Source organism: Sitodiplosis mosellana, unplaced genomic scaffold, assembly GCF_009176505.1.
Source record: "Sitodiplosis mosellana isolate CC-2019 unplaced genomic scaffold, AAFC_SMos_1.0 Smas_scaffold_3210, whole genome shotgun sequence".
NCBI lineage: Eukaryota > Metazoa > Arthropoda > Insecta > Diptera > Cecidomyiidae > Sitodiplosis > Sitodiplosis mosellana.
This window is the reverse complement of record NW_022598452.1, coordinates 58259-84714: the sequence shown is the minus strand read 5'-3', so window position 1 is coordinate 84714 and position 26456 is coordinate 58259. Positions and strand designations below refer to the sequence as shown.

At 35.5% G+C, this 26456-nt stretch overlaps 1 protein-coding gene across 2 annotated transcripts; it reads right to left on the bottom strand.

The window, feature by feature from the left end:
• Positions 1 to 634: 634 nt before the first annotated feature.
• Positions 635 to 26456, bottom strand: LOC129571728 (E3 ubiquitin-protein ligase mind-bomb). 2 transcript variants are annotated; one of them, XM_055451562.1, is made up of 12 exons: positions 25687 to 26456; positions 19949 to 20647; positions 19718 to 19884; positions 19530 to 19636; positions 19271 to 19465; positions 18925 to 19208; positions 17774 to 18326; positions 10366 to 10478; positions 9912 to 10298; positions 9583 to 9852; positions 9320 to 9517; positions 635 to 2014 (listed from the first exon to the last, which is right to left on the bottom strand). In XM_055451562.1, exons 1-12 carry the CDS (start codon positions 25849 to 25851, stop codon positions 1874 to 1876), a joined length of 3279 nt encoding a protein of 1092 aa, XP_055307537.1. In that variant the 5' UTR covers positions 25852 to 26456; the 3' UTR covers positions 635 to 1873. The 2 variants fall into 2 exon arrangements, with proteins under 2 accessions (XP_055307537.1, XP_055307538.1); XM_055451563.1 differs by lacking the exon at positions 25687 to 26456 and adding an exon at positions 20802 to 21098.

Below are 26456 nucleotides of genomic sequence, written 5' to 3'. Positions count from 1 at the left end.
TTTGCAAAGAGTTTTTTGCTTCGGGACGTGCCAATATCAATCGATTCTTTACATTAATGCCATAATTTGAAACAGAATTTTACGTTATTTAAATTGAAAACTACCATTTTTCTCTTTTCAATTTCAGGAAAACACCCTAATGTATATCCAATGTTTAATGTCAAAACTCAAGGTATGATTCAAAAACTGGTAATTAAATACTGAAAACAACTGGAACGATTCACCCACATCATCGCAGCCAAGTGCATATTGTCCAAAGGTATGCATCATATATTGGAAATAGTTAAACAAAATGCTGTAAGATACTTCAGCTAACAATTGTTGGCGACCAAGATGACCACGATAGCGACAGCGATGATGACTACATTTACGTTCTGGACGTGTCCAATCAAGGGAATTTTCAAGTTTATGTAGGATTATGGTTTTAATAAATAATGTTATTTGTAACGTTCTGTTGCTTTGCTGGGCTTTGAGACGGGCCCAAAATAAATCGTGTACATATTCGTACCAAGCGTATACGCTTGGTATTTACGGTGAAAATGGCTTCTTGGGCAAGAATTTCCACATTATCCTGTAGTATTTCCTGAAAAGAACTAAAATAATTTATATTTTTTAAGAATAATAAATTAATGCATTTTCTTATTTTGGAAAATTTTATTTACTCCGATTAAAAAAGTCTAAAATCACCTATTAATTTATGCAAATTTTATGTAAATGTATTATTCTAATAATATTAGATTAATATTAGTTTGAGTTTAGATTTAAATTCTATCAAAGGTTCTGAACCAACACACATTCCAAGGTGTCTGTATTGTGTTCCCACCCCTACTTTGTCATGTAGTACAAATTGACTTTTCGAAAACAAAATAAAAAAAGTATCGTAAATAAATTGAATTTTATGATAATTCAAATTACATGTGACATGGTCCAGATATGCCAAAGAGACACATTTCTAGTTCAAACCTTTGCAGAAAATTGATTTGTTGGTTTGATTATTACAAAATGAACTAAGTTATATTTTGAATGATTTACGATATGCAATGAAATTATATACCTTTTTTGGCTTGAATTAAATTGAAGACGGGGAATCTGGACAAAATGTGAACCGAATGAGAGCAACGTCATCTTTTCACCAGCATTGAAAGGTACAGATCAAAAGCATGAAACGAGTAGAGCTGCCAATTAAATTTGAACGTTCAAGTCGAAAATTGTCAAGTATTCGTGTTATTTCACGTTCAGTTTATTTTGTTCGAAATAACTGATTTCAAATTAGAACGATGGTGTTCGTGTTCATTCGAGGTCATGTTGTGTTGACGATGTCGTATCAAATCTTTTCCGTTGAGTAAAGATTTATTATCGTTATAGAATCTATACAGTAGACATCTTTTAGTATCAGTGGACCTGAGAAGTAACCATCTTGGGGAATCTGAATTTCAAATGCGAAATTATTAATACGACATCGAAACTAAGACCCTGGATCACAGGGGAAGAGGTGAAAATGCTAATTTCCCCTTCTTCTGCTCTTAATACCGCTTCCATAATTTGAAAATACTTCAACACTACACGGAATTATTACAATTGACCAAGGCCACATTGTTCCTTACGAAATGGACAACTGTTCAATAATAGACTTTCAAAAGTTAAAAGATTTTGTTTTTAGAGTGATTTTTTGATTGGCTCTCAGGAACGGATCTTCCGTCTAAAATTGATGACATTCGGACTTTTCCCAATTGAAATATTCCCCCATCACATGAAACGTGATTTCTTTGGCGTAGATTCTAAATAGGACCTGCGTTCGATTGAAAAATATGGTTTCAAACAACGTGGAAGTTTAGCTTCAGAACCTCTGGCATTTCATTCTTATTATTTAATTCTAGAAAAGTAGAATTCGCTTCTCGACAGTTTTACGACAAATCGGGCATCCATCTATTTGATCACCACACATTTGACATGTACCATGACCACAGAGAAATACCATATTCTTGATTCGATCAAAACAAACTGGGCACATTGTCTAGAAAGAGAAGAATTAAATATTTTAATTAATATATAGTATAATTCCGTTTTCCACGGCGTTGGAAAATATACTTATCAACTATTGAGCAAAACGAATCAAAAACAACTATATCGGTCAAAAAAAATTATACATCCCAAATTTGGACGCCACATCTTAAAAGACGTAATTCGCGTATTTTTGCATGTCTTTTTTTCGACGTGAAAGACGTACGTCTCTTGCGCTATACAGAGTGGTGTGAGGGATTTTCGATTATACAATACTGCCTTTTCTTCTTATGCATTGTATTGCGTTTAAAAATGGCAATACCATGTAAAGTGCAAACATGCCGAGAATAATTCCAGCGTAAATATAGTGAAAATACTGCTGTTTTAATGAATGAATATTCGTCTGTGCGTAGTGAGTGAGCGTTCGTCGCTGTGAATGAGCGGGCGCTATACATTCAAGCGACGCTCACTCACTACGCACACACAAAAATATATATTCTCAAAACTAGATGGCGCCTCTTCTAAAACCCGTATTCAGATGATGTTTCGTTTAATTTCACATATTTCGTTTAAAATGTCATACTAGTAAACGTCATAACAAACTAAACGAAATATGAAAAATGTAACGAGATGTCATCTAAATACGGATTTTAGATGATGCGCCATCTAGTTTTGAGAATTTAATTCTTAGTGGGCACAGACGAATATTCATTTTGTGAAATTTCAGTATTTCCGCTATATTTATGCTGAAATTATTCTCTGCAAATATGTGAGACGTCGACTTCCAAATGCCTAAGGACGTTCAATAAAGTATCACTCAAAACCTCTGAACGGAATTCATATTCATATTCATATTTGAGGTAGTTATGAGGAAAAACGCGTTCTGATGCACTTTTACCCCCTTAAAATGCAAATGGGCAAATAAATATTAGCCCACGAAATTTAAGACCAGGGCACAACTTTACTTTACAGAACTTTTTGGAATATGAATATTTTTTTGATTTTGTTTTTGCTCTGGATTGCTTATGGTCACTACATTTCATTTCTAGGGTGCGATTTGCAATTTTATGATTTACCGTTATTTTTTGACAGGTGTGCATTTTTCAGTATGTAAGCCTATAAATTCTCAGCCGTTGCAAATAAAGCATTAATCACTGAAGCAAAGTTTTAGTACTTCATTAGAGCTATGCAGCGCACTGTACCAAAATGAACTAATCTGTACGAATTTGTACTAAATTGTACTAAATTTGAAAAAAATGGTTCTGGTGCATTTCCAGAGATTCCTAACAATTTTGGGAGGCAGATTTGCTATAAAAGGTGAATCGATGAAAGTATTTATTCAGTCTTTTAGTGACTGGGAAACTGAGAACTTCTAATAAAGAATGATCAGAAACAAAAGAGATCTTGTTTTAAATAGATAGTTCTTTCCCAAAGACTCAAACTAATATTGTTAATACCATCAACAATATTCGTTCCTTCACTGGCGAGTCACCGGCAAACCTACCTCCGGACCCACACCCAGCATTAAACTGCTGAAACCGATATTAAATTATCGTGAACGGCATTAAATTGTCACAACTTGTTAACCTTCAAGCCAAAAAGTTGTAGCATCGACAAACCAAGGACAGCGAAGCTGGAAGTAAAAAAGACAGAGAGTCACTGACATCTCTCTGGACCCACATAGAGCATTAAATTGCCACAACCAGCCAATCACCAGCACTCCCATCTGTCGAGCAAAAAAAAGGAGCATTAAATTGCCAAAATCAACGAGTACCCAACCCTCCAACCTGTCGATCCACAAGGAACCATTCAATCGTGTCATCAAACTCCAGCCATTAAATTGAACTGGTCAACACCATTAAATTGGATCGTTGTTAAAGCTTCAACCCAAAAAGCTGAGGATCGATAAATGGATAACCCATCAGCCCTGAGTCCATAAAGTCAGAGAACTGACACGAACATCGTGTAAACCATACAACATCTTCTACGACCAGCACAAACTCTCCGCTTTAAAAGTAATAAGGAAAATCCAACGTTCAAGTACTCCAAAGAAATTCGGGTCAACTCATCGGCACATACCCGTGTAGCCACAGCAAATCAAAGATTTCTTCACTGTTAAGCTTCAAATCAAAAAGCGGCGACCATCAGAATATCGTCATCAATAAGAAGAAACGACAACACACGCGAAGAGTGAGACAAATCTACAACGCGTTAATCAGAAAAATGTTCACCGCTACGAACTCTCCTCTTCGAGTGGAACAAATAAAATTCGAGTGAAACCCATCGTCATATCCTCGTGTGACAACCCAAATTGTTAAACTTCAATCCAAAAAGTTGTAGTAAAAATCAAACTTCAATGACGACCTGAAGGCCTCGTCAACCAATCAACGTGGAAGAGTATCTACATCGACCAAAATCCAAAAATGATGTCCATGAGAAGACCTCTAGGATACATAGAGAGAGAGAAAACCACAGCCCAAACAAATCTTCAGTGGCGAAGAGAAAAGAGACCACAAGCAAAATCGAATCTTCAGAAGAGAAGATCAAACCACCATCAAAAAACAGAGTAATTTCGACTCAACAAACTCTGACTAACATGAGTGAAAAGTTGAGACCCTGATGAAATAATCAAAACCCATGAATGCACCAAAGCTACCATCAACAACGATGAAATCACCGAAGAGCCTGAACAAGGGACGTCCTTCCAACAACTGAACCACCGCCATGTTTCAATCAACGCAACCAACAACTTCTGCCCGATTAGCAACACCACATCAACAACAGACCAGACCATCTAGAAAGAAGAAATGTCAGCATCCCAAGAAGAGACCTTCTGAAAACCTCTTCCGCTGGAAGAAAAACATCGCTTCACGAAAAATCAACAAAGCCACAACCAGAATGTGTAACAGACATCAGACTACGCCGTAATAACAGAAGAATAGACGACAACATTCAAGAAGTTCCAACAACATCATGCTCCAGTGCCAAGAAACTCATCTTTAAAATCACCATCGACACTACGATAACCAAAATTTGAAAAAAAATCGAAATGTAGAACACTAGAATGATGGTTTCCGCTGTATCGAGCCAAAGATATTCTGAGCCCACTACAAAGAATCAAAATTCGATGCCAGATGCGAACCGCTGCCATTCATAACCAACAAATCATCAAGACACGTCATGATAAAAGCTTGAGATAAGAAATAGCAGCCAACGATCTCAAATATGAACAACAACGCATGAATCGAATCATAATAACTGAGACATATGGCAAACCCATCATCGATGATGTCCCGAAAAAATGTTAATTCCATCAATCGAGACTTAATTTTGAAGAATGTGAAGAAGGGTAATATGAACCCTTCCGCTGTTACATCCCAACTGCATCATCTCACCATCAACAGACATTATGTCATCTGTTGGTACCAAACGTTTCGATGAGAATCGTGAGCATAGCAACAAAGAAAGCCGAAACAGTGTAAAAACAAAAATCAATGAAGTCCCAATCAAACCCAAGATTGCCTACTTCAAGTAAAATATACACCAAAGGGAACTATGCGAATTGAGGACAATTCAATTTGAAGAATGTGAAGAGTGAAGGGAGCAGACGGAAGCGTATAGCGGACGATATGGTCACTATGATGATTTTCGAGAAACGAATGATTATATTAGGTTTAAGCCAAAGGCGTCTTAGATTTAAGTTTCTCAATAATATTTAAATCGTTCTAATCAAAGTAGGTTTGATAATAGTTTCATGTCAGCGATTTGCTATAAAAGGTGAATCGATGAAAGTATTTATTCAGTCTTTTAGTGACTGGGAAACTGAGAACTTCTAATAAAGAATGATCAGAAACAAAAGAGATTTTGTTTTAAATAGATAGTTCTTTCCCAAAGACTCAAACTAATATTGTTAATACCATCAACAATATTCGTTCCTTCACTCGCGCGAGCGACCGTACCATTTTTTGATATTATTACCAACGGAATTGGTTCAGCTGTGTACATTTACATTTCTAGTACATTTTAGCACAGTTTAGTACCATTAGTACGATGTGCTGCCTCCTAGAATTGTTAGGAATCGCTGGAAATGCACTAGGACCATTTTTCCAAATTTAGTACAATTTAGTACAATTTAGTACAAATTAGTACAGATTAGTACATTTTAGTACAGTGCGCTGCATAGCTCTGATGAAGTACTAAAACTTTGCTTCAGTGATTAATGCTTTATTTGCAACGGCTGAGAATTTATAGGCTTGGATATTGAAAAAATTGAAAAATTCAAACCTGTCAAAAAATAACGGTAAATCATAAAATTGCAAATCGCACCCTAGAAATGTAATGTAGTGACCATAAGCAATCCAGAGCAAAAACAAAATCAAAAAAATATTCATATTCCAAAAAGTTCTGTAAAGTAAAGTTAAGCCAATGAGTTAATCGAAAAAAACCTGATATGATTTATGGGTCATTTTATTATATTAGTTTAACGGCAACCGTAGTTGCATTATCTATATAATACAAAATCTGGCATTACAGGCATTAAACAGTCAGAAACGTTAAAGGCATTAAACAGTCTTTTGAATGGAAATTTATCTTGGCATTCCGTGAATTTGATACACTCAACACGGAATTGTTCAACGAATACGTGGATAAGATATTTTACAGATATCTCGTATTTATCTTATCTTTTTTTATCTATTCGTCATATTATCTGATATCTTATCTAGATAGATTTTGTAAGAGCCCACATTTATCTTATCTTTATCTAGATGATTTCTTCTTATATTTGCCAAACACTGACTCGTATCAGGCACAGGTTGCCTATTTCCATGGGGCATCCAATGAATGTGCTGAAGCTGTCAGATATTACAATGATCTCAAAACCGAACGAAACCTGAAATTTCTCCCGTTTTTAGCGGGTATATTACAATTTTTTTTAGCGATGCCATAAAAATGATTCAACGATTGTTAGTTTTGTGCACCACTTGAATTTCCTGAAAATTACTTGGATTAATTTGGAGTCAAGTCCTTATATAAAAGCTAACACGAAACGTAGAAACTGCGTCGAATTTTGAAAATTTGTTACTTATTCTTTGACGCATCCAAATTTGTTCGCCTCACTCATCGGATGTAGAAAAGTGTATCAGCTCAGATAATAAAATGATAACTCATAAGAGTAATCGATTTTCAATTGAAATCGAGGATGAATGTTTATATATTTATTACAACATGCCAATTGGTGTTAACGCTCGAGCAGTGAAACCCGCAGCGAGCAATAGTTTACTTTCTGATTGAAAAAGCAAGACGGGCACGAAGTGAAACCGAAAAGACAAAGGAAGGACATTGAAAAATATATCAATTTTAATGTCAATATAATTGCAAAACCAAAAAGAATCCGGTAGTTCCAAAAAATTCTTATTTTCATCGTGTGGAAAATTTTTGATTAATTTGAGACATTTTGACTGACTAAAAGTGATTGTCTCGAACAAAATAAGCAACTGGAGTTAACTTTAATCACGAATCACTCTTAGTCAAAATGTCCCAAATTGGTCGACTGACTGAAAGAATAACTAAACGTGATTGTCTCCATACAAAACGCATGATTTCAATCAACTTAGCCAGTTTTAGTTGTATATGGATAATTAAAATTTCGTCCAAAAAAATGAAAAAACCGCCCAAAATTTTTATAAAATCGTCCAAAACATATTACAAAAATGGAAAAAAATTTGGTCGATTTCCTCATTTTTTTGGCCGGTTTTGAAAATAAAATTATAAAAACGTCCAAATCTGTTTTCGTCTCCAACTCTGAAATTTGAATTTCGTCCAAAATTATTCGAAATTCGTCCAAAATATTGAGAAAATCGTCCAAAATATTTAGAAAATCGTCCAAAATATTTTGAAATTCGTCCAAAATATTTTGAATTTCATCCACAATTTTTCGAAAAATGAATTTGGATTCATGACAAAAGCCTACCTTTTCTTCACATGACTCTCTTAGAAAAGTCACTTTGCTCATCAGTTCATAAATATATTTTCCAACACTGTTGGAAAACGGCTTTTTATATTGAAAATTTGTATTTCGTGCCGAAACTTTGGACAGGTCAGTTAAAGTATGATTCAAAGTTTACGTTTGTAAAATTCAAGAGATTCAGTAGCCAATTTATTTGCTTAGAATTTTCTTCGGTAAAAACAATGAATAAACTGGGCTTGCAAAATTGATATTAAGCACAGTCCCGCACATGTGATTAATATTTTATAGAATATAGAATTTCATATCCATCGTGAGAGCACGATGCATCGCTTGCGATTCATAAATAAGGTTGCTGTGCATACAACAATGTGTCTTAACTCAAAAAAAAACTATTAGTCAAGTATCTACGAAATTCATTCGTAGCATGATCATTCGTACAGTAACGAAATCAGGCGGGTGCTGATTCAGCATGACATAATCCGGCGATGAATGTAAAACGCGCGCAAGCAAATATAGCACGATATTAGGAAAATATCTGCTGTATGAGACATTGAAAATATACATTCTAGACACATTGGCATACAATCACAAGTTATATGCAATATGCAATTGCACCTATCTTTGTGTATAATTCAAGCGAGAAACCGAGTTTTAATTCTATATACTATGAATCTATGGGTGAGATTGAGAGTGGTGTATGATTCACACACATATTGGAAAAAGTAGAGAAAAATCTTCAAATATTTAATTCATTTCAACTAATGTACGATGGTTGTCTTTTGCAAATTTTTACAGTTTGTCAAGACCAACAATTTTTGCTCAAATACCAATTAGATACTTTTTGTCAGTAAAATTGAAATCGCCAAAAACATACTCTACCTCATCAAAATATATGTCGCCAGTAGTGTTGGCTTCGAACGTTCGTTCGTTCGTTCGACATAATTTTAAAAAAAATGGTTCTGTTCGTTCGAACATAATGTCAAAGGAACGAACAAAACCATTTTTAAAAATCATGTCGACGAAGCTTTCGAAAGCGTTCGACAGCCAACATCAGTTGACAGAAAAACATACATTACTCCCAATCTCACCCATAGAAAGCAAGGGACAATTCACTAAAAAGTTGTTGATAGAAAGGCTCTCAGAAATCGCCTATGTTGCTTTTGCCTAAAACGTCAATGTCATTAGCAGCATTGACGTTCTGCTGACTTAAAAGCATTGAAATGTCAATTGCTTTGACTTTGTAAGCACAAATTTCCAGAGCCTTTAACAAAGAAAATTTCAAGCCCAGAAAATATCCCTCAGTTTTCATACCTACTTATTGATACAATACACAACGGAAACCAACTTTACCTGGTCTTTGATATCTTGTAATTGTTGCTGAAGTTTTTGCACGTCATCCAATTGGATATTGTTGACGTTTGTGTTTCCTGGGTTAACAGCTGTGTTGGAAGGTGTTGCTACTGTATTATTCATCGCCACACCCAATCCCATCTTATTGATTCCCACCATCATATCAATTTCATTTTTCTCATCCAGTGTCACTGTTACCTATACGATGAGTGAATGATCGACATAAATCAACAGTAAGATTCCATTTAAAGTTAAATATGTACCTTTTCTATAACGCCGGTGCCGCCACAACAGATCGAAAATGGAACCATTTCATCAATTTGAGTGCGGCATTGAACACATTTTTTCATTATTCTGGAACAGTTTTCACATGCAACCATATGGCCGCATGGTCTAAAGAAAACGCTGGCACGCTTATCAGAACATACCAAGCATTCATCAATTTTTTCTCTGGACGACACCGTTTCTCGACATATCAAACACTTTTTAACACGCGGTGCACACGTATCGCAACAGCTTACGTGTCCGCAAGGCTACAAGCAATTTAGAAACATTTAATAAATGATCATTTATTTTCAATTCGTTTTCATACTTTAAATATTGTATCACGTTTTAGATCCGAACAAATTAAACATTCTTCTAGTTGGGTAGATGTTGATACAATGTTCACTTCGTTTCCAGTAGTGGAATTGTTAGTATTGTTTTGGCTAGATGTCACTGTGTTACTTGTTGACTGCACGTTCATACCATTGGTGCTAACATTTGACGAATTCACACTAATTGTCATGTTCGCCATGTTGCCTGGTAAGTCCATATCATCAGTCTTACGTTCATTGTAACACTTCACTAAAATTTTGCATAGATTAGGGTCCGGGCATAAATCCAACGGTGTTTGAAGTTTTCGATTTTTGATTGTTAAATCAGCTCCATTTGCCGCTAAGAAACAAGCAATTGATGCTGAAGCTTTCTTATCCGTGTGCTAATGAAACAAAATTCGAAGTTTTGTAAAGAGAAGGTATTTTTAATTAAAAACATATTCAACTTACGTTCCGTAATCCCATTAAAAGTTTTCCAAAACCTTCAACATCCTGTAGCTGCCGAAGTTGTGAAAGTGTATAGTGACGTAAAGCCTCATGTAATGGCGTATCACCGTCTTTATCTGATACAAAAGAAATCAAACTTCTATGAAACTAAAAATAAAAAAAATGTCCCATCTGTTGGTTTCAGATCCCAATGAGGAAAACGTTACAGTTGTACACATTTTGTGCACGGCCAATGTAATTTCTCCATAAGTTGTGCACAAAATGTGTACAACTGTAACGTTTTCCTCATTGGGATAATCTATCATCAATAAAAAAAATTCACTTCGAAGTGTTATGTCGAATGCGATCACAAAACTCCTCATATTCTTTTTAAGCGAACATTTTTAGGTAGTTGTATTGAGCTAAGAGACCGTATATGTACTCATAGGTTCTGACACCAAAAAATTCAGGGGGGTCAAGCCAAAAATTCAAGGGGGGGTCAAAAAAATCAATTCTATCTAGTGTAAATTTCTTCCCGAAAAAAATTGCTGACCGGGGGGGGGTGATCCGCAATTTCGAATTTGAAGAGCAAAAAAAAAAAGGTCCTCGCTCTCAAAAATCGATTCTATCTAGTGTAAAACCGGTATCCAGAACAAAGTGAGGACTAAAAAAAAAAAAAAAAGGTCCTCACTTTCGAAAATCGATTCTATCTAGTGTAAAACCGGTATCCAGAAAAAAGTGAGGTCTAAAACAACAAAAAAGGTCCGAAAATGGCAACGGGTCCAAAAAAATCGTTGGGGGTCAAATTTTGCCAGGGGGGGTCAGGATCAACCAGATCCAGTGTTTGGTTGAGATAATATCTTAAGATGATATAACCAGATAAGATAGATAAGATATTATCTTTTATCTTATCTAGATGAAAAATTCATTTTGCGGATTTATCTTATCTTTATCTTTTCTTCATATTTTCCCAATTATCTATTGTCATATTTTAGATAAATTTTAAGATAAACGAAGGCTTCATAAGTAGAACGGGTGGGTTTTGAATGAAAAACATTTGAATTTTACGGAACATTTAGACATTTTTTTTTACATTTTCGTTCAATTTCTGATTGATATTTCATTCTCAATCGTTTGTTCGACTCATCATTCATCAAAAGAAACAGATTATTTCCTTTTCTTTTAATTTTTATGTCTCCAATAATTCAAATTATTGAAAATTTTCAATTTTGGCTTTATGCTTCGAGTTTCATAGACCGTCTTCAATGAATCTGATGTGAGGTTTGATATGAATATTCGGCTTGAACAATGTATTCGAAACTACCATGACAATTGAATTTTTGGTGAAAAAAAACTGATTTTTGTATACAAAGCCGAGAAGTTATGAAATTATAAATTTGTTGTTTTGAAACTTATGACCTTAAAATCTATTTGATTCACTTTATTCTGCCTAGAATCGTTTCAAACTCTCTGGAGCGAAACGTGAATTGACAGCCAATTGTCGATTTATTCAAATTAATACAAATGTTCAGTGCAAAATTCTGTTATAAAAAAAAAACTAATGTCATAGCCTTCAATAGGCTTTTATCTGACTAGAAGATCAGATAAAGATAAGATAATCTTATCTTTTTCAACAAAAGATAGATAATTATTTCGACATTATCTAGATAAAATTGAATAAAAAAGATATTATCTCGAAATTATCTAGATAAATTTCATTTATCTCAACCAAACACTGACCAGATCAGACTATGTCAGAACCTATGTGTGTACTGAATTATTTCGAATTATTATAGTACGGTTTTAACTAAAAATCCATATTGATATGGTAATTTCCAGCGAATCGTCGGGATTAATTAGTTCCATCAGATTATTTTTTAATTTTGAAATCGTTATTCACATTGCATCGCTTGAAAACCATCTTACACTATGCCACGTCATCACTCTCACATCAAACTAAGGCAGTGGTTTACACTATTTCTATTCGATGCAGAATTTTTCCCCGAACAACCAACACAACAGCCACGATAAATCAATTCTCGTCAATAGAACATATTTTCATATGTAATTTTTCAGAGAAAAGATTTTTTCGACGACTGCGGAATCGAACCCCAGACCACCCGACTAACGCTCAAGTGTGCTAACCTCTACACCACCGCCGCCATGAATGCTGAGTGCATCAATTGCTCGGTTGGACCGCTTGATAATGTTCGATGTCTTCATTCATGCAATTTTACGTTACTATTGATTTCAAATCCACCGATATTTCGCTCATCGGTATTTTATGAATGGTTGTGTTATTTTCTTTATACACAAGCAACGCTGAGGTGACGGCTCTGATTTAATACGAACATTTTTAGGTAGTTGTATTGAGCTTAGAGACCGTATGTGTACTGAATTTTATTTTTCAGATAATAAATAATTCAGTACATATACGGTCTCTTAGCTCAATACAACTACCTAAAAATTTTCGTATTAAATCAGAGCCGTCACCTCACCGTTGCTTGTGCATAAAGCAAGTAACACAACCATTCATTCTTTCTAGGGAAACATTTCGAAGTGATTTCAAATAGGTTTACTTTTCCGTACATAGCGTTCAAGCAAGGGAAAGTCAAGGGAAATTCTTCATTCAAAATATCCACGATATTTACGAATATTCAATAATCGAATTCACATGAAAATCACAACATAGAATATTCACAGAAGAGTCGATTTTATTATTTGAGTTTGGGATTATGAATGTAATTCTATTTATTTTGTAAATATTTGTCCAATTCTTAAATCGTTTTGTAATGATAGCAACTGGGAACATGGTGATGGACCTATTCGTCTATGAAACGACAAGGTGACCAATATTCGATGTACTCTAACATTACTCACTCAGAACGGAATTAATACGATTCACATATACCAATGGTGATCTGTCAAATTACCATCATTACTACACACAGAAAAGAATCCCCGGAAATTTTAGGTGTTCGCCGTGAATTTTGATATTTATATATAAATATCTATATACATTTTACCGGCAACACTTCAATTTTCCGGGCGATGACATATTTTCGAACATTTCATCAAATACTATATATATTTTACCGCTTGAAATGACAGATGGCGCTAATTTCTGTTGGAATATTTGAAATTATGTCATCACCCGGAAAATTCAAGTGTTGCCGGTAAAATGTATATAGAAATTTATATATAAATTTCAAATTTTACGGCGAACACCTAAAATTTCCGGGGATTCTTTTCTGTGTGTATTGGCGAGAGTGGCGATTTTGTATGTATTGTATTTGCTCTGCTGTGCGATATTACTGTGTAACAAAGTGGTATTGGTTGTAATATGACCATACTACTACCGATACATTTTTGTGACATAGTAATATCGCACAGCAGAGCAGATACAATACATACAAAATCGCCACTCTCGCCAATAGTAATGATGGTAATTTGACAGATCACCATTGGTATATGTGAATCGTACTAATTCCTTTCTGAGTGAGTAATAAACAAATCTGGAAAAAAAGGTGTGTGAGCAAAACTGAGCATACCACGTTGAAGGGGACACTTTCCCGATCTCAAAACCGTATTCCGTTTCTCTGGGTTGTACGACTTAGTGCATTTTGGTTTTATGTAGGTTTTTTCGAAAATCAATGTTCTCTGTGCACATGTAATGCGCCATAGACCATTAGAGTCGGTGCAGTGGTTAGAATTTTATAAACCATAAATATGAGGAATGAACATTGAAACTAGTCAATTTCACCAACTACCGAGTTAAATGTACGCAGAATTGGAATTGTTTTTTGCCAGTTTCAAAGTTTTATCGTAAAGAGCATTAAATTTAGCCATAGACCTACTGGGTACGATCACTAATTAAGCAAATGAGTAACAGTTGTACTTTATCAAAATTAAACACTAGCCATCATGTTCCGAAGATTCAAAGGTCATAAAACTTTGAGATTCAAGCCAAATTTGAAGCCGATCGGATGGAAAATTTGGGTACCTGCCATACAAAATTTTAGAATTTCAGCTCTGAAATAGAAAATTTTGTATGGAATGTACCTTTATTTCTTGATCGATTGCCTTCAAAGTACGATGGAGATTTTGGCGGTGTCGAAATCAACGCACCAATACATATACACTATTGTGTCGTATAACGTAAACCCACAATGGAAGCATAGAACTATTATGTCATGTTATTGTCAACAAAATGTTGGCAACTCCATCGGAATTATATTTCATCACTTGAAGTTATTTTTAAGTGGCAAATTTAATCTCTTAAGCTAAGTACACAGTTCCTCGTGAAATGAAAAAATTTCTCCGGTGAAATTTTCACAGGTGACAATTTTATGGTGTTTTTTATTTTCGAATTGCAAGCATAATGATTTTTGATGTATAAATCAGCTAACTCATCCCAATATCAACACGACGCATGAACAAATTTGGTTTTTAAGTTCATTCTTCTATGTGTTTTGTCTGAACAAATTTTTTTCACGCTCGTGAAAAATATTTCGCGTGCAAAATGTACGCGAAATTTTTTTCACGGCCGTGAAAAAATAAGAAAGATCAAAATAAATTCAAGTATGAATTCAAAATTCAAATTTGTTCATGTGTTGTGTTGATATTGGAGGGAGTTAACTGCTTCATACATCAAAATCATTATGCTTGCAATTCAAAAATACAAACCACCATACAAATATCACCTGTAAATATTTCACCGGAGAAATTTTTTCATTTCACGAGGAACTGTGTACTTAGCTTTACTCTCTTTTTTTTCTCAGTTAGATCGCCGATGCAAACATTTTCCAAATTAAATCTTATTTTAAAAGAACATACGGTTTTACACTTTGAATAATATTTTGCCATGTTACAATCATGTTTATGAACCTTTAGTCCGTATTATGGCTGTACAACACATTCCCGTCGGGCGTACAACGCCCGTAGTACATTTTGTATAAAAACTAGATGGTGATAAGAGATAACGACTTGGTATCTTCAGCAAAGTTGTAATACTCTAACCGCTCTACAACTTTGTCGAAGATACTATTACGTTATCTTTTATCAATTCCACGAAAAACGCGGAAAACCGCGAATAATTGCCATCTCATTTCTAACGGATTTAATAAAAGGGTAAGAAATATCTGACTTCAGCGAAGTTGTAGAACAGGTTGAGTGCAACAATTTTTCTGAAGATATCATTTCGTTATCTCTTATCAGTTACGCACAAAATGATAAGCAAAAATTCTCGTTTTTTCGCGGTTCTCGCGGAACTGATAAGAGATAACGACTTGATGGCTTCGGCAATGTTGTTGTACTTGACCCGCCGTACAACTTCGCTGAAGATATCACTTATCTCTTATCAGTTACGTGTAATACGCGAAAAACCGGTCAAGACCGCCCACAATATGGGGTTTTTGACAATTTTTTTCCGCGTAATTGATAGGAGATAAGTGATATCTGTCTTGAGCAAAAATTTAGTGAATGTCAAGTATAACAACTTCGCTGAAGACACTTAGTTGCTATCTCTAATCTTAGTATAGTTTTGAAACAGAATTCACTACGGGAGTTGTACACCCCACAGCACGTACGGTGTACATATATTTCAAACACACATATCTCACATATGCTTACACCTTTTAACATGAAATTTTACTGGTGTGTATCTAAAGGTTCAAGCTATCGGAAGGTAGTACACAAATGGTGTTTTTTTTTAAATTTAGTACTTGTATTTACATTTGAAGTTTGTCTCGGGCGCTATACGCCCAGAGCACGGACTGAAGGTTAAAACAAACGCTCCCAACATCTCAAACAAGTGAAACAATTCATCTCTGTGGCAAATAAATGGAGAGAGGTATTCAGCTAACGACAACAGCATCGTCACTGCGGTCTTTGTGTATATATACTCTCAATGCGCCATGCAGATGTGTGCAGGCAAATTGTTTGTCAAAGCCAGTGCGCAATACACTCATAAAGCGTGTTTGATACACACAGTTTGAAAGAAGGAACGAATGGCATAAAGGAAGAAAGAGAATATCAATGCCGCTAGAATGTTAAAGCAATAAATCATACGGGAAAATGGGACGAAGAAACATAACGGCGCTTCATTGCCAGTGCTAACCAATGCACACACAATCGTATGTATTGCATCTAACAGTCGAAGCTCGCTTGCAATTGAATTGTCACTAAATACATATTCATGGGCGTCTCCATTATAGACCAAGAGCTCACGTAGAAAATACTATGTTGACAAGTTTCCTATCAGATAATACGATCATAGGTAGATATTAAGGCCGGTATTCAAAATATTCTTCTCTTTCTTCTTTATCTTTTGCACTTTACGATATCTGCGCGCCGATATCGATGAAAAAATATGCTTCACTTTTCTTACAATTTGCATGTCAGATATTTTGTGTATAGCTAAATTGCCACGAAATTAATTCAAACTTGAAATATCAGCTCAAAATCTTTTGCACAACACTTTGAATGACTTTCAGCCACCGCAAAAAGTTACTTTGAGCCGCCGCGGCTGAAATGAATGTTTAGTATTTTTTCAGCCGCCGACGAAAATGCTTTTTGGCCGCCGAAAGTAAAATCCGCGAAAGTGAAATCCGCGAATCACTTTCAGCCGCCGTAAAAAATCATTTTTAGGCCTCCGCGCCCGAAAGGTATTTTCGTCGGCGGCTGAGAAAAATTATTAAAAATTCATTTCAGCCGCGGCTCAAAGTGATTTTTTGCAACAGCCGAAAGTAATTCGCAACTATTTACTCTTACCCGCCGCGGCCAAAAACACAAGCAATATTTTTTCTTTCGATCGTCTACGCTTTCCTCATCATCTTATCATTCGCGCGCGCGCCCGTTCGGTCATGTGGAAATCCCCACCGTTGTTCACCGTACCAGTTTTTATTTCAATATCAAAATTCCATAGCGTATTCAATCGTGCACACTCTCCTCAACGTCCTGTTGACAAACCACTTTTATTTTATTTCGGCAGCCGAACGAAATTCGTGAAAAATCACTTTGAGCCGCGGCGGCCGAAAAGTTTTTGATTCGGCGGCTGAACGGTAGGCGGCCGAAATACCAAACCCCGAATTTTGACCCACGAAGGCGACAAAATCGCATTGCGATGGTCTCAAATCGACTAATTTTTAAGTAATTTTTCGCGACAAATCCAAATATGTCAGTTTAAGTACACCAATAGTGATTATTTTTTGAGATATTCCAACAAATAATCTGAAAATATCATCAAAAAATGAATAGACAAAAAAAATTAGTGCGCAGTGATGGAGTTGACTTTTCGGCATTTGCCCCAGGACCAAAGCTTCTTCTTTCAAGATGCCCAATCAAACACGCAGTGTCCATTTTCGATAATCTTTGAAAATAAAAATCGATTCACCCTAAATAGTAATAATAAAGCCTTAATAAGACAATTTACCTGGTATGTTCAAGTTGGCACCCTCACGAACTAGTAGTTTTACTATCTGTACGTGTTGCCGTTCAACTGCAAGGTGCAAGCCAGTTTGTAAATTTACATTTTGTTTGTCCATATTCGCTTTTCCCATATGCACCAACAATTCAGCAATTTCCACATGATTATTTAAACATGCAAGGTGTAAGGCGGTGTATCCATCATCTTTCTTTTCTTCCACAATCCAGGGCCGATTTGTTTTTGAAAGCAATATTTTCATTGCACTTGGATTCCCTTTCAATGCACAATGATGTAATGCATTGAACCCATTGTTATTCGTCAGCGTAATATCCGCACCATAGTCCAATAGCAAAGATAGCATTTCGTCTTGTTCTTTGGATATAGCATCATGTAGAGGTGTATCCCCCTCAGAATCTTGCAAACTTGGGTGACAATTCAATTCGAGCAATGTTTTTACTACATTGAAATGACCTTTGTTAATTGCGATATGTAAAGCAGTCTGTCGACGCTTGTTACGTGCATTCAAATCTCCACCGGCTTTAGCCAATAGTTCAAGTACCTAATATGAAAACACAATTTTATAGAGTTTAAATTGAATGGGTGAGGGCAAAAGTGTAACTTATTCCCAGAATATAAATGAACAAAACAAAAACGAAAAATTTTCTTAAAGTGTAACATCTACAGAGAATTTTTTCGAAGTGAAACACCGCGTGTTACATTTTATTAAAATTTGTTTGTCATGATTTACTTTAAAAAAAATTCGCGCTGGTGTTTCACTTTTAAAACGTTTGTATTGATGTTTCGATCAGAAATATTTGTTTGATTGTGATTCGTCCTAGGAATGTATAAAATTTTTATTGATAAAGATCGCGAATTTTGATGTGGTCAAAACTTTGATTTCCGAACGGAATTAATGTGTCTATCGCTCCCAAATCACGATATACAAAATCGATGACTTCCCATATGGGAATCATCTATATAGAGCCATCATTCCACCAGCTCCGAAGATTCGAAATCTTCGAAGAAACTGTCTTTCGATGTTACACTTTTGAAAAATCTTTCTCCTGTGTTTTCATTTAGATATGCTATGAGAATAAGTCTCTTTTTTACCGTCACTCGTTCAATTGTATAGAATAAAATCTATGAATTTCACAAACCGCAGGCTCATCTCCAAATGCGGCATGGTGAACGGCTCGATCACCATCTTTATCTTCGATCTCAATATCGGCATTATAGTTTAATAATATTTGAATAACATCTAAATGACCGTTTTGACTGCCAGCTTGTAATGCTGTATGTCCAGCAAATACTCCATTCACATCAGCTGTTTGTCCATTTGCACCTTCATGGCATCCAGATAAAAATTCCTCACAACGACTTGCATTCCCACTTGCCGCAGCTTTAACGAGCTCCTCCGTAATATCACCAGACACATGTGGCTCTGTATGGACATATTTATTTTAGAATAATATCTATATTTACAAAAGGTGTTCGATTTACTACCAAAAAGTTTTTTCAAAATCGCCGACAATCTTTCACCGCTTGACGTTACAGGTACCGTTCCATCGGCTGCAGAAGCAACTTTTGTGACTGCTAATGGATTATATGTCCACGAAGTATTACAAACTTCCACTTTCAAATCGTTGTCTTGATAAACCTGCTGCACTCTTCCCACCTTGCCCAAAGTGGGAATCATGGCTTTGTCAATAATACATTCGTGGTTAATTTTCATTCCATTCATTTACAATATTAAATTGTTTACCTTCAGCCCATTCCCCATGACCGCGCTGCAAGATCTTAATTCGCTCCAAATCCTGGCATATTTTCACAAAATCACCAACAGCAAATTGTTGTGTACCATTTCCATCTCTGCAATTTAACGCATATTATGTTTTACATAACTTAATAATTATTAATTAATTAGTAATAGAGAGTTTTGGAGAATCTCACCGATCTGAAGCAATTTTTGTAAGCACAGCTGGATTGAATGTCCATCGATTTGTACTTGGATAAGCAACCACAATATCATGATCTTCATCAATACCCACTACAGTTCCTGTGTTACTCAAACACTCAAACATTCCATCAGTCCAACCTCCGTGCCCGTGTTGTAGACTCTGTTAAGAATAAAAGTTTCAATCATAATTTCATCATACAAAAAAATGACCTGAGACTGAATACCTGTACAATTTCTAATTCCAAGTCAACTGAAACCTGATCTCCAATCTGAAAATTTCCAGGTCCTTTTCCAGGGCCGTTTTCACCTAATAGCGGTAGATGATCTTTATATACGGTTGTACCTTTGGCATCATTCACAACTTTTAAGTCAGCCATTCCTTCAAAGCCAACGCGATACAAATTCTTTGCGCCATTATCCCATACAACATATGCAGCTGATCGCGGGCTTGCTGCTGACCAATCTTGTATTTCGTTAACTTTTCCACGTCGCCCATTACCCCCATCTTGATCTTCCCATTGCCAGTCAACACCGCGCACAACTCTAGCTCCTGGAAATATTCCACGCACAGCTATCTTCTTGGATTTTCTCCTCGGTTCCAAAATAGTCCTTTCGCCACCGGGTGTCGAAATTCTATAGAAACGATGTCTTAAGTGATGCTTATCACTATGATAACATATTGAGCATAAATCATAGTTTGAACATTCGCCGCATTTCCATCTAATACCAAATATTGGTTGCTGTCGACATGTATCACACATTGTTCCTTCATGCTTAATTCCAGTCGGGGCACTGTCCAATATACGTAGATCATATGCACCAGCGCATCTATAGTTGGCAGCTGTACCATTATCCCAGACAACAACAACTTCTTCAGACGATTCGAAATTTCGAACCGTTCCTACATGGCCATCGCCACCATCCTATAAGAATACAACATGTTGTTTTAAAAAATGGTTATAATTATTTATTCAATTCGTTTTTTTACCGCTTATAAAAAATATGATAATAGAATAAATAAAAAAATACTGTTGACAGAACATTCAATTTCTGTAATTGAACTACGATTGAGAATACCTTTCTAACATTGGCAAATTGCTCAACATCACTTATTTCTTTTATGTCATTTGGAATTTTATTTCATAGTCCGGACCACAAATGAGTTTTCATGAAAATTATTATTCGTTGGCTTTTAAACACCCCATACTTGTCTGCCATAAGAACCAATGTATTTTATGTAATAGTGTAGATAAGTGGCGCCGAAATACAATTTGCGGCATTCTTAAGTACTATCAATACTTGTTATTGTTGTTGTTGTTATCAATTTCGCAACAATAACTTGAAGGTGTCATCGGACAAACACCTTGTCCGTCCATTCAGGGCTCTTGAAATTTAAGAAATTTTCTTGTCCGCCCGAAAAAAATTCGTGTTCGTTCGCTCGTTCGGAAATTATGCTCGACCGTTCGGTTTTTCTAGATTTAAAATACATAGGGAAAGAATTAAATTTTTAATTCTTTGGGCTAGACTGAAAGTAGAGTATGTTTCACTGACTTTGTCATGAAAGAAGACATTTGTTTCGGATGCAAAATTATCAAAGATGAGAACGTCGATTTTTGGTGGTTTATCGCAATTTTTCGCATTACGAAACTGATATAAGATATGAAATATTTGTCTGGAGCAAAGTTATAGGGAATGTTGAATGCTACAACTTCGCCGAAGACACTAAGTCATTTCCTCCCACCAGTCTCAAGAAAAATGCAAAAAATTGTGATAAACCGCCAAAAATGATTTTGACCATTTCGAAGTCAGAAGAAGTCCCCACTTTCATTTAATTTGCTTTCTATGCATTTTAAATGTAAAAAAACCGCACGGTCGAACAAGCCATAATTTCCGAACAAACGAAAGAACTCAAAATTTTCTTCTAAATTTTCGAACGAACGAACGTTCGAAGCCAACACTACCGTCTGTTCAGAGCACCTACATTGCGCCGTCCAGAAGCAGCGGTTGCTTTTTAACTATTTTAATGTTGGTTGAAATTATCCTACTGATAACTTTGGACAGTGTTCACTGTTCATACTTGATTTTTTGTTATTTTTTAACTATATCAAAAATATTTAATAGGGTAATGTCTTCTTAAATGGGACACACTTTGACATGATTTTCTAACTTTCACTAGTGGAAATATTTTTGGGAATGTGTATACCGTTGGAAAGAAGACCTCCAAAGGAATCTTTTTGCCTAAGACAGTCTATCGATTACATTACAAAAAAAAATTTAACGCAAAATTTCCGACCATATCGGAAATCGGAAAAAAAATTGTCTTCTTAAATGGGACACTCCGAAAAATGAAACAATAACATCATATTTTAAATGATTATTCATTGTTTATTCATTTAATCGACTTTGGGAATATAATAAGTGACAAAAGTAATGAGTAATGATGTTTATTCGTCACTTTCTTGGTCTACGACTTCATTTTGTAGTTAAGCCCATTTGTGCACACCTACACTTTATTGAAAGTAGCCAAAATTGTTTTATTTTTCTATGGTGTAGCTGGGGTCGAGTATGTTTCAAATGTATGCCAATTTTTTTCCGCGCCCACTGTGTATCCAAAAAAGGACGACCATGAAAATCAGGGTATTGACACCAAAGGTCATATCTCCCCAGCCATGAGAGGGAGGGTACTGCTCCTTGGGTCAAAATTGTAGTACTCGTGAATACCTATCCAACAGTATACATAACATTTACATTTGTTCACATTATGTTTGAACAACCGTTACAAGAAAAAAATTAAATTTTCGGGTCAAAAAAGTAATTTTATCCCCGTTTTCTGGGCCAATGGGTGGATTTATCGTTAGGGTGTGCTGGTAAAAGTTGTAGAGCGACAAACAATTTTGCTGCAGACCATTTTGCCCCATCTTGCTTAACTTAAAAATACACAGTGTCCCATTTAAGAAGACATTTTTGTCCCATTCAAGAAACTTGCCGCCATTTTTGTGAGTCATCATAAAATTTTTGTTGACGCAATAGCATCAAATTTCACTTCGTACACTTGAAAAAGATTCAATTTACTAATTTCTGACCTTCAAAAAATGTTCACAAAATTTCAAACTGTGGGTGTGTGGAAATTGTCCAAAAAAACTTTTTTTTGGAAAATTTCAGACGAATATCATTTCACAAACAAGCGATACGTCTTAACTCTTCGGAATACTACCAAAAGTGAGCTCTCGTCGAGCTAATCGTTTGGTGTTAATGACATTTCGCTGTCACTGTCAGATTTCAAAAATACTCGACTGTCCCATTTGAGAAGATGTCCCATTTAAGAAGACATTACCTTATTTAATATTTGATATTTATTTTTTTTTATTTTCATCTTATTTTTGATCATATGTCGATTATAAATAAGTACAAATCAATCTAGCAATCAATATACAAAGGCTAGTGTTAAAAACTATTTTCTTTATAAAAAAAACTATCAATAAAAATTAAATTCATCAATTAACCAGTACAAGATGAGACAAATTATAGAGAGTTGAGATCAGTGATGGCGTGCAAAACTAATGTACTCAATGCATTTTGAAGTTTGATACTTAAGTGAATTGACATCAACTCTTACTATATTTTTCTGGATTCAATGGGCAGGGGAAGAATAGGGATAAATACTATTCGTAGCAATAGGCAGAAAACGCGGAAAGTTGAAACTGGTTAGGAAAAGGAAGAGGAAGCGAATTTAGCAATCAAGTTGGCCGCCACAACTGCTTTTCGATCGCGTTTCCATGATCGTGTTTTGCCGTGGATCACAAAAACCAGCAAAACATGCACCAAAATATTTGAATTGGCGTCAATTTTGTTCCTCAATAAAGTCAGAGCTGCCTATGAAGATGCCATCAACAGCGATGATTGGTCAGAAGGCGATGGAGTGCACATCATCGACAACGGTTTCTTCAGATTATGGAGCCATGGTTTCGACATGTTGAGAATCAGGACACCGTGAATCGATTCTGTAGACCACACAACGGTGTCATGGCGCACCGGATGATTTCGACGAACAAGATGTCGGAAATGAAGTGAAATGGGGAATCAATGTTATGTACGAAACATTGACGGACCAACTAACTAATGATATCGCCACATTCACCAAAGGTAATTCATGGTTCGCATCATTGCCAATGTGGTTGCGCATGCAGTCGGAGATCGATGTGCATCATATCTGAATGGGTAAGAAGAATAATCTAACGTAATTTGTTTGTAAAATAAAATGCCCTTGAAAAAAAATTCAGTAAACGTGGTACATGAATACTTTTCATATTCAAGTATCGTTTATTCAGACAATATTTTTGTGTGGCACTTTTACTGAAATGGGGGCATTTAATTTTACAAACAAATTGCGTTGCATTATTCATCCCTACTACAAAAATAATCCTTCGGAATTCTAAATAATGCTCAAAAATGTTCAATAATGCTATCCATAATATCAATAAATAATAGCGAAGTATGATCAAGTAAATGACGCTTGCGTGGATTTGAATGCCTTAAAACAAAGTGGGTAGATAGTAGATATCACTTAGCCACAAGTGGCCAAGTGGCCACTAGGTTGGACAGCACTGGTCTATGGTATTTTGATGGCTTCTATGTCTATGAATTGGGCATCGACCCGGGCATGAATACTTGGAATGCAAAGTTAGACGGCGAATTGATACTGACAAAGGAGTATGTTATCGATTAAATGCATTCTATTGTGCCATGTGAAGAAATATTCAAGAAAATGAACGGCAATGTCATACGATTTGTGAACCAATCCAGATCATCACGATTGTGTGCCAGATGTTTCATAACATTTCCATGTGTATGCACGATCAAAATGATTGGCCTGATACAATGAAGCTGCCACAGAATTTGGGTCGAAAAGGTTCTCCAGTACAGAAGACTGTTCGGCACCGTAACACTTCGGCTGCAAAATTGATCTTGTACAGAGGTATGTCATTCATTGAATTGATATGGAAGCAATAGTATTGTAGATAGTGTAATGATAATATGTGTGTTTTTTCTCTTTCAGGCCATTGCGAACTCTTTTTATAACGGCTGCATGATGCCTTCACTTGCCGACAACTCGTGTATCCAAATCCTTGGTTGCGGGTCGACTTCAACATTCATCAATACCGATGGAGCCGAAATTTATGTTTAAAAAAAATTAATGTTATAGTACTCTACTTGCAGTTGGTGTAGGTTTTAGTCTTGATTTACAAAAGGAGTGGACTTTCGGATATGAAGGTAAGACAATGATGATACATTGTGTTATGATTTATATTAAGATTTTACGACAGCTTTCTGCTTCGGGAAGTGTGAATATCAATCGCAACACTTTACGATGACTATCATTTGACATAGAATTGGCTGCTCTTTAAATTACGGCTAGCCAATTTTTCTTTTTCAGATTCGAGTAACACCATTTAAGTACACGTTAGAGAGTTTTAGAATTTAATAAAATTCAATTGTAATATTCAAATAACTTTCATATTGCGTTTTGTAGAGATTAAATCTTTGAATACTATTCGAAGATTTTGTTAGCGAAAACAGGGAATTAGCTAATTTTCATTTAGAAACAATTGGGGAAAATGGATTATTTTGACTATTCGTGGCGCTGGTAAAGGAGAGCATGTTCAATGGCGGTCTAATTTGCGTGAATCAGCTGCACGTAAACAGTCAAAATACTCAATTTCATATCAATAAAGTCATAGAGCACATTGAGAAAGGGGTACACAGGATCCTTGCTGAAGATGCTAATCCTTCATCAATTATGCAATGTAAACCTACTCTCACCACTGTGAGTTTTACAAAATAGATGCTTCCTCAACAAAGTCTGTGAAACATACTTTAAATAACGAACTTATGGCGTAAATCTGAACATCACTACTTCAAGTAAAAGACATGAACGATCTAAAAAATGATGCGATTAGTTCACCTGTTTGCCCCATTTCCAATCCGGTCCCCGAATCACTCGAGCCCCAACACCTTCCATTGTAAATCTGGGCGGTCTACTCACGACCGTTCCACTACTGGAAGCACTACCAGCTGTCGCCGATGAATTTGCATTTTGTGTGTCTATTTGTGGTGCAGAGCAAGCCATTTAACTTGCGATTCAATTAAAATAGTTTCTCGTCCCACCTCTTTCCACTTCAGCGATTTTGAAAAAAAAATTCCTTTCAGTCAGTTATCAACACATTGAATTCACTGATTTAAGCATCAAATTGAATATTAGCACTCGATTGCAATATTTTTACATTATACGACATTTCTTTGCACAATCATACGCACAAGTAAATAAATCTAGAGACTCAATTTCAATTATCAATCCACCAACTTGTGTTTGTTTTTTACGTGGTTAAATATTCATAATTATATTTCACAATTTATGTACAAATTAAAAGAGATTTTGAAAAATCATATTTGAATTGAGTACACAAATTTACTGATCGATTTTGAGATGATATTTAACTTCAATTCTATTCACTTTGAAACATGAAAACATGAAAACATCTGCACTAAATTGACTTCTCCAAAGTCTAAAATGGTTGAAAGAAAAATATACAAAAAGTAACATCTCACAGTACATATGTATTTCTTGTATTGCTTCTTCTTCTTCTTCTTCTTCTACTAAAATGACATATTCAACAGCTATGTGTGAACGGCGGTCTCTTTTTACTTATCAAGAATTAAACACACACTGTACAA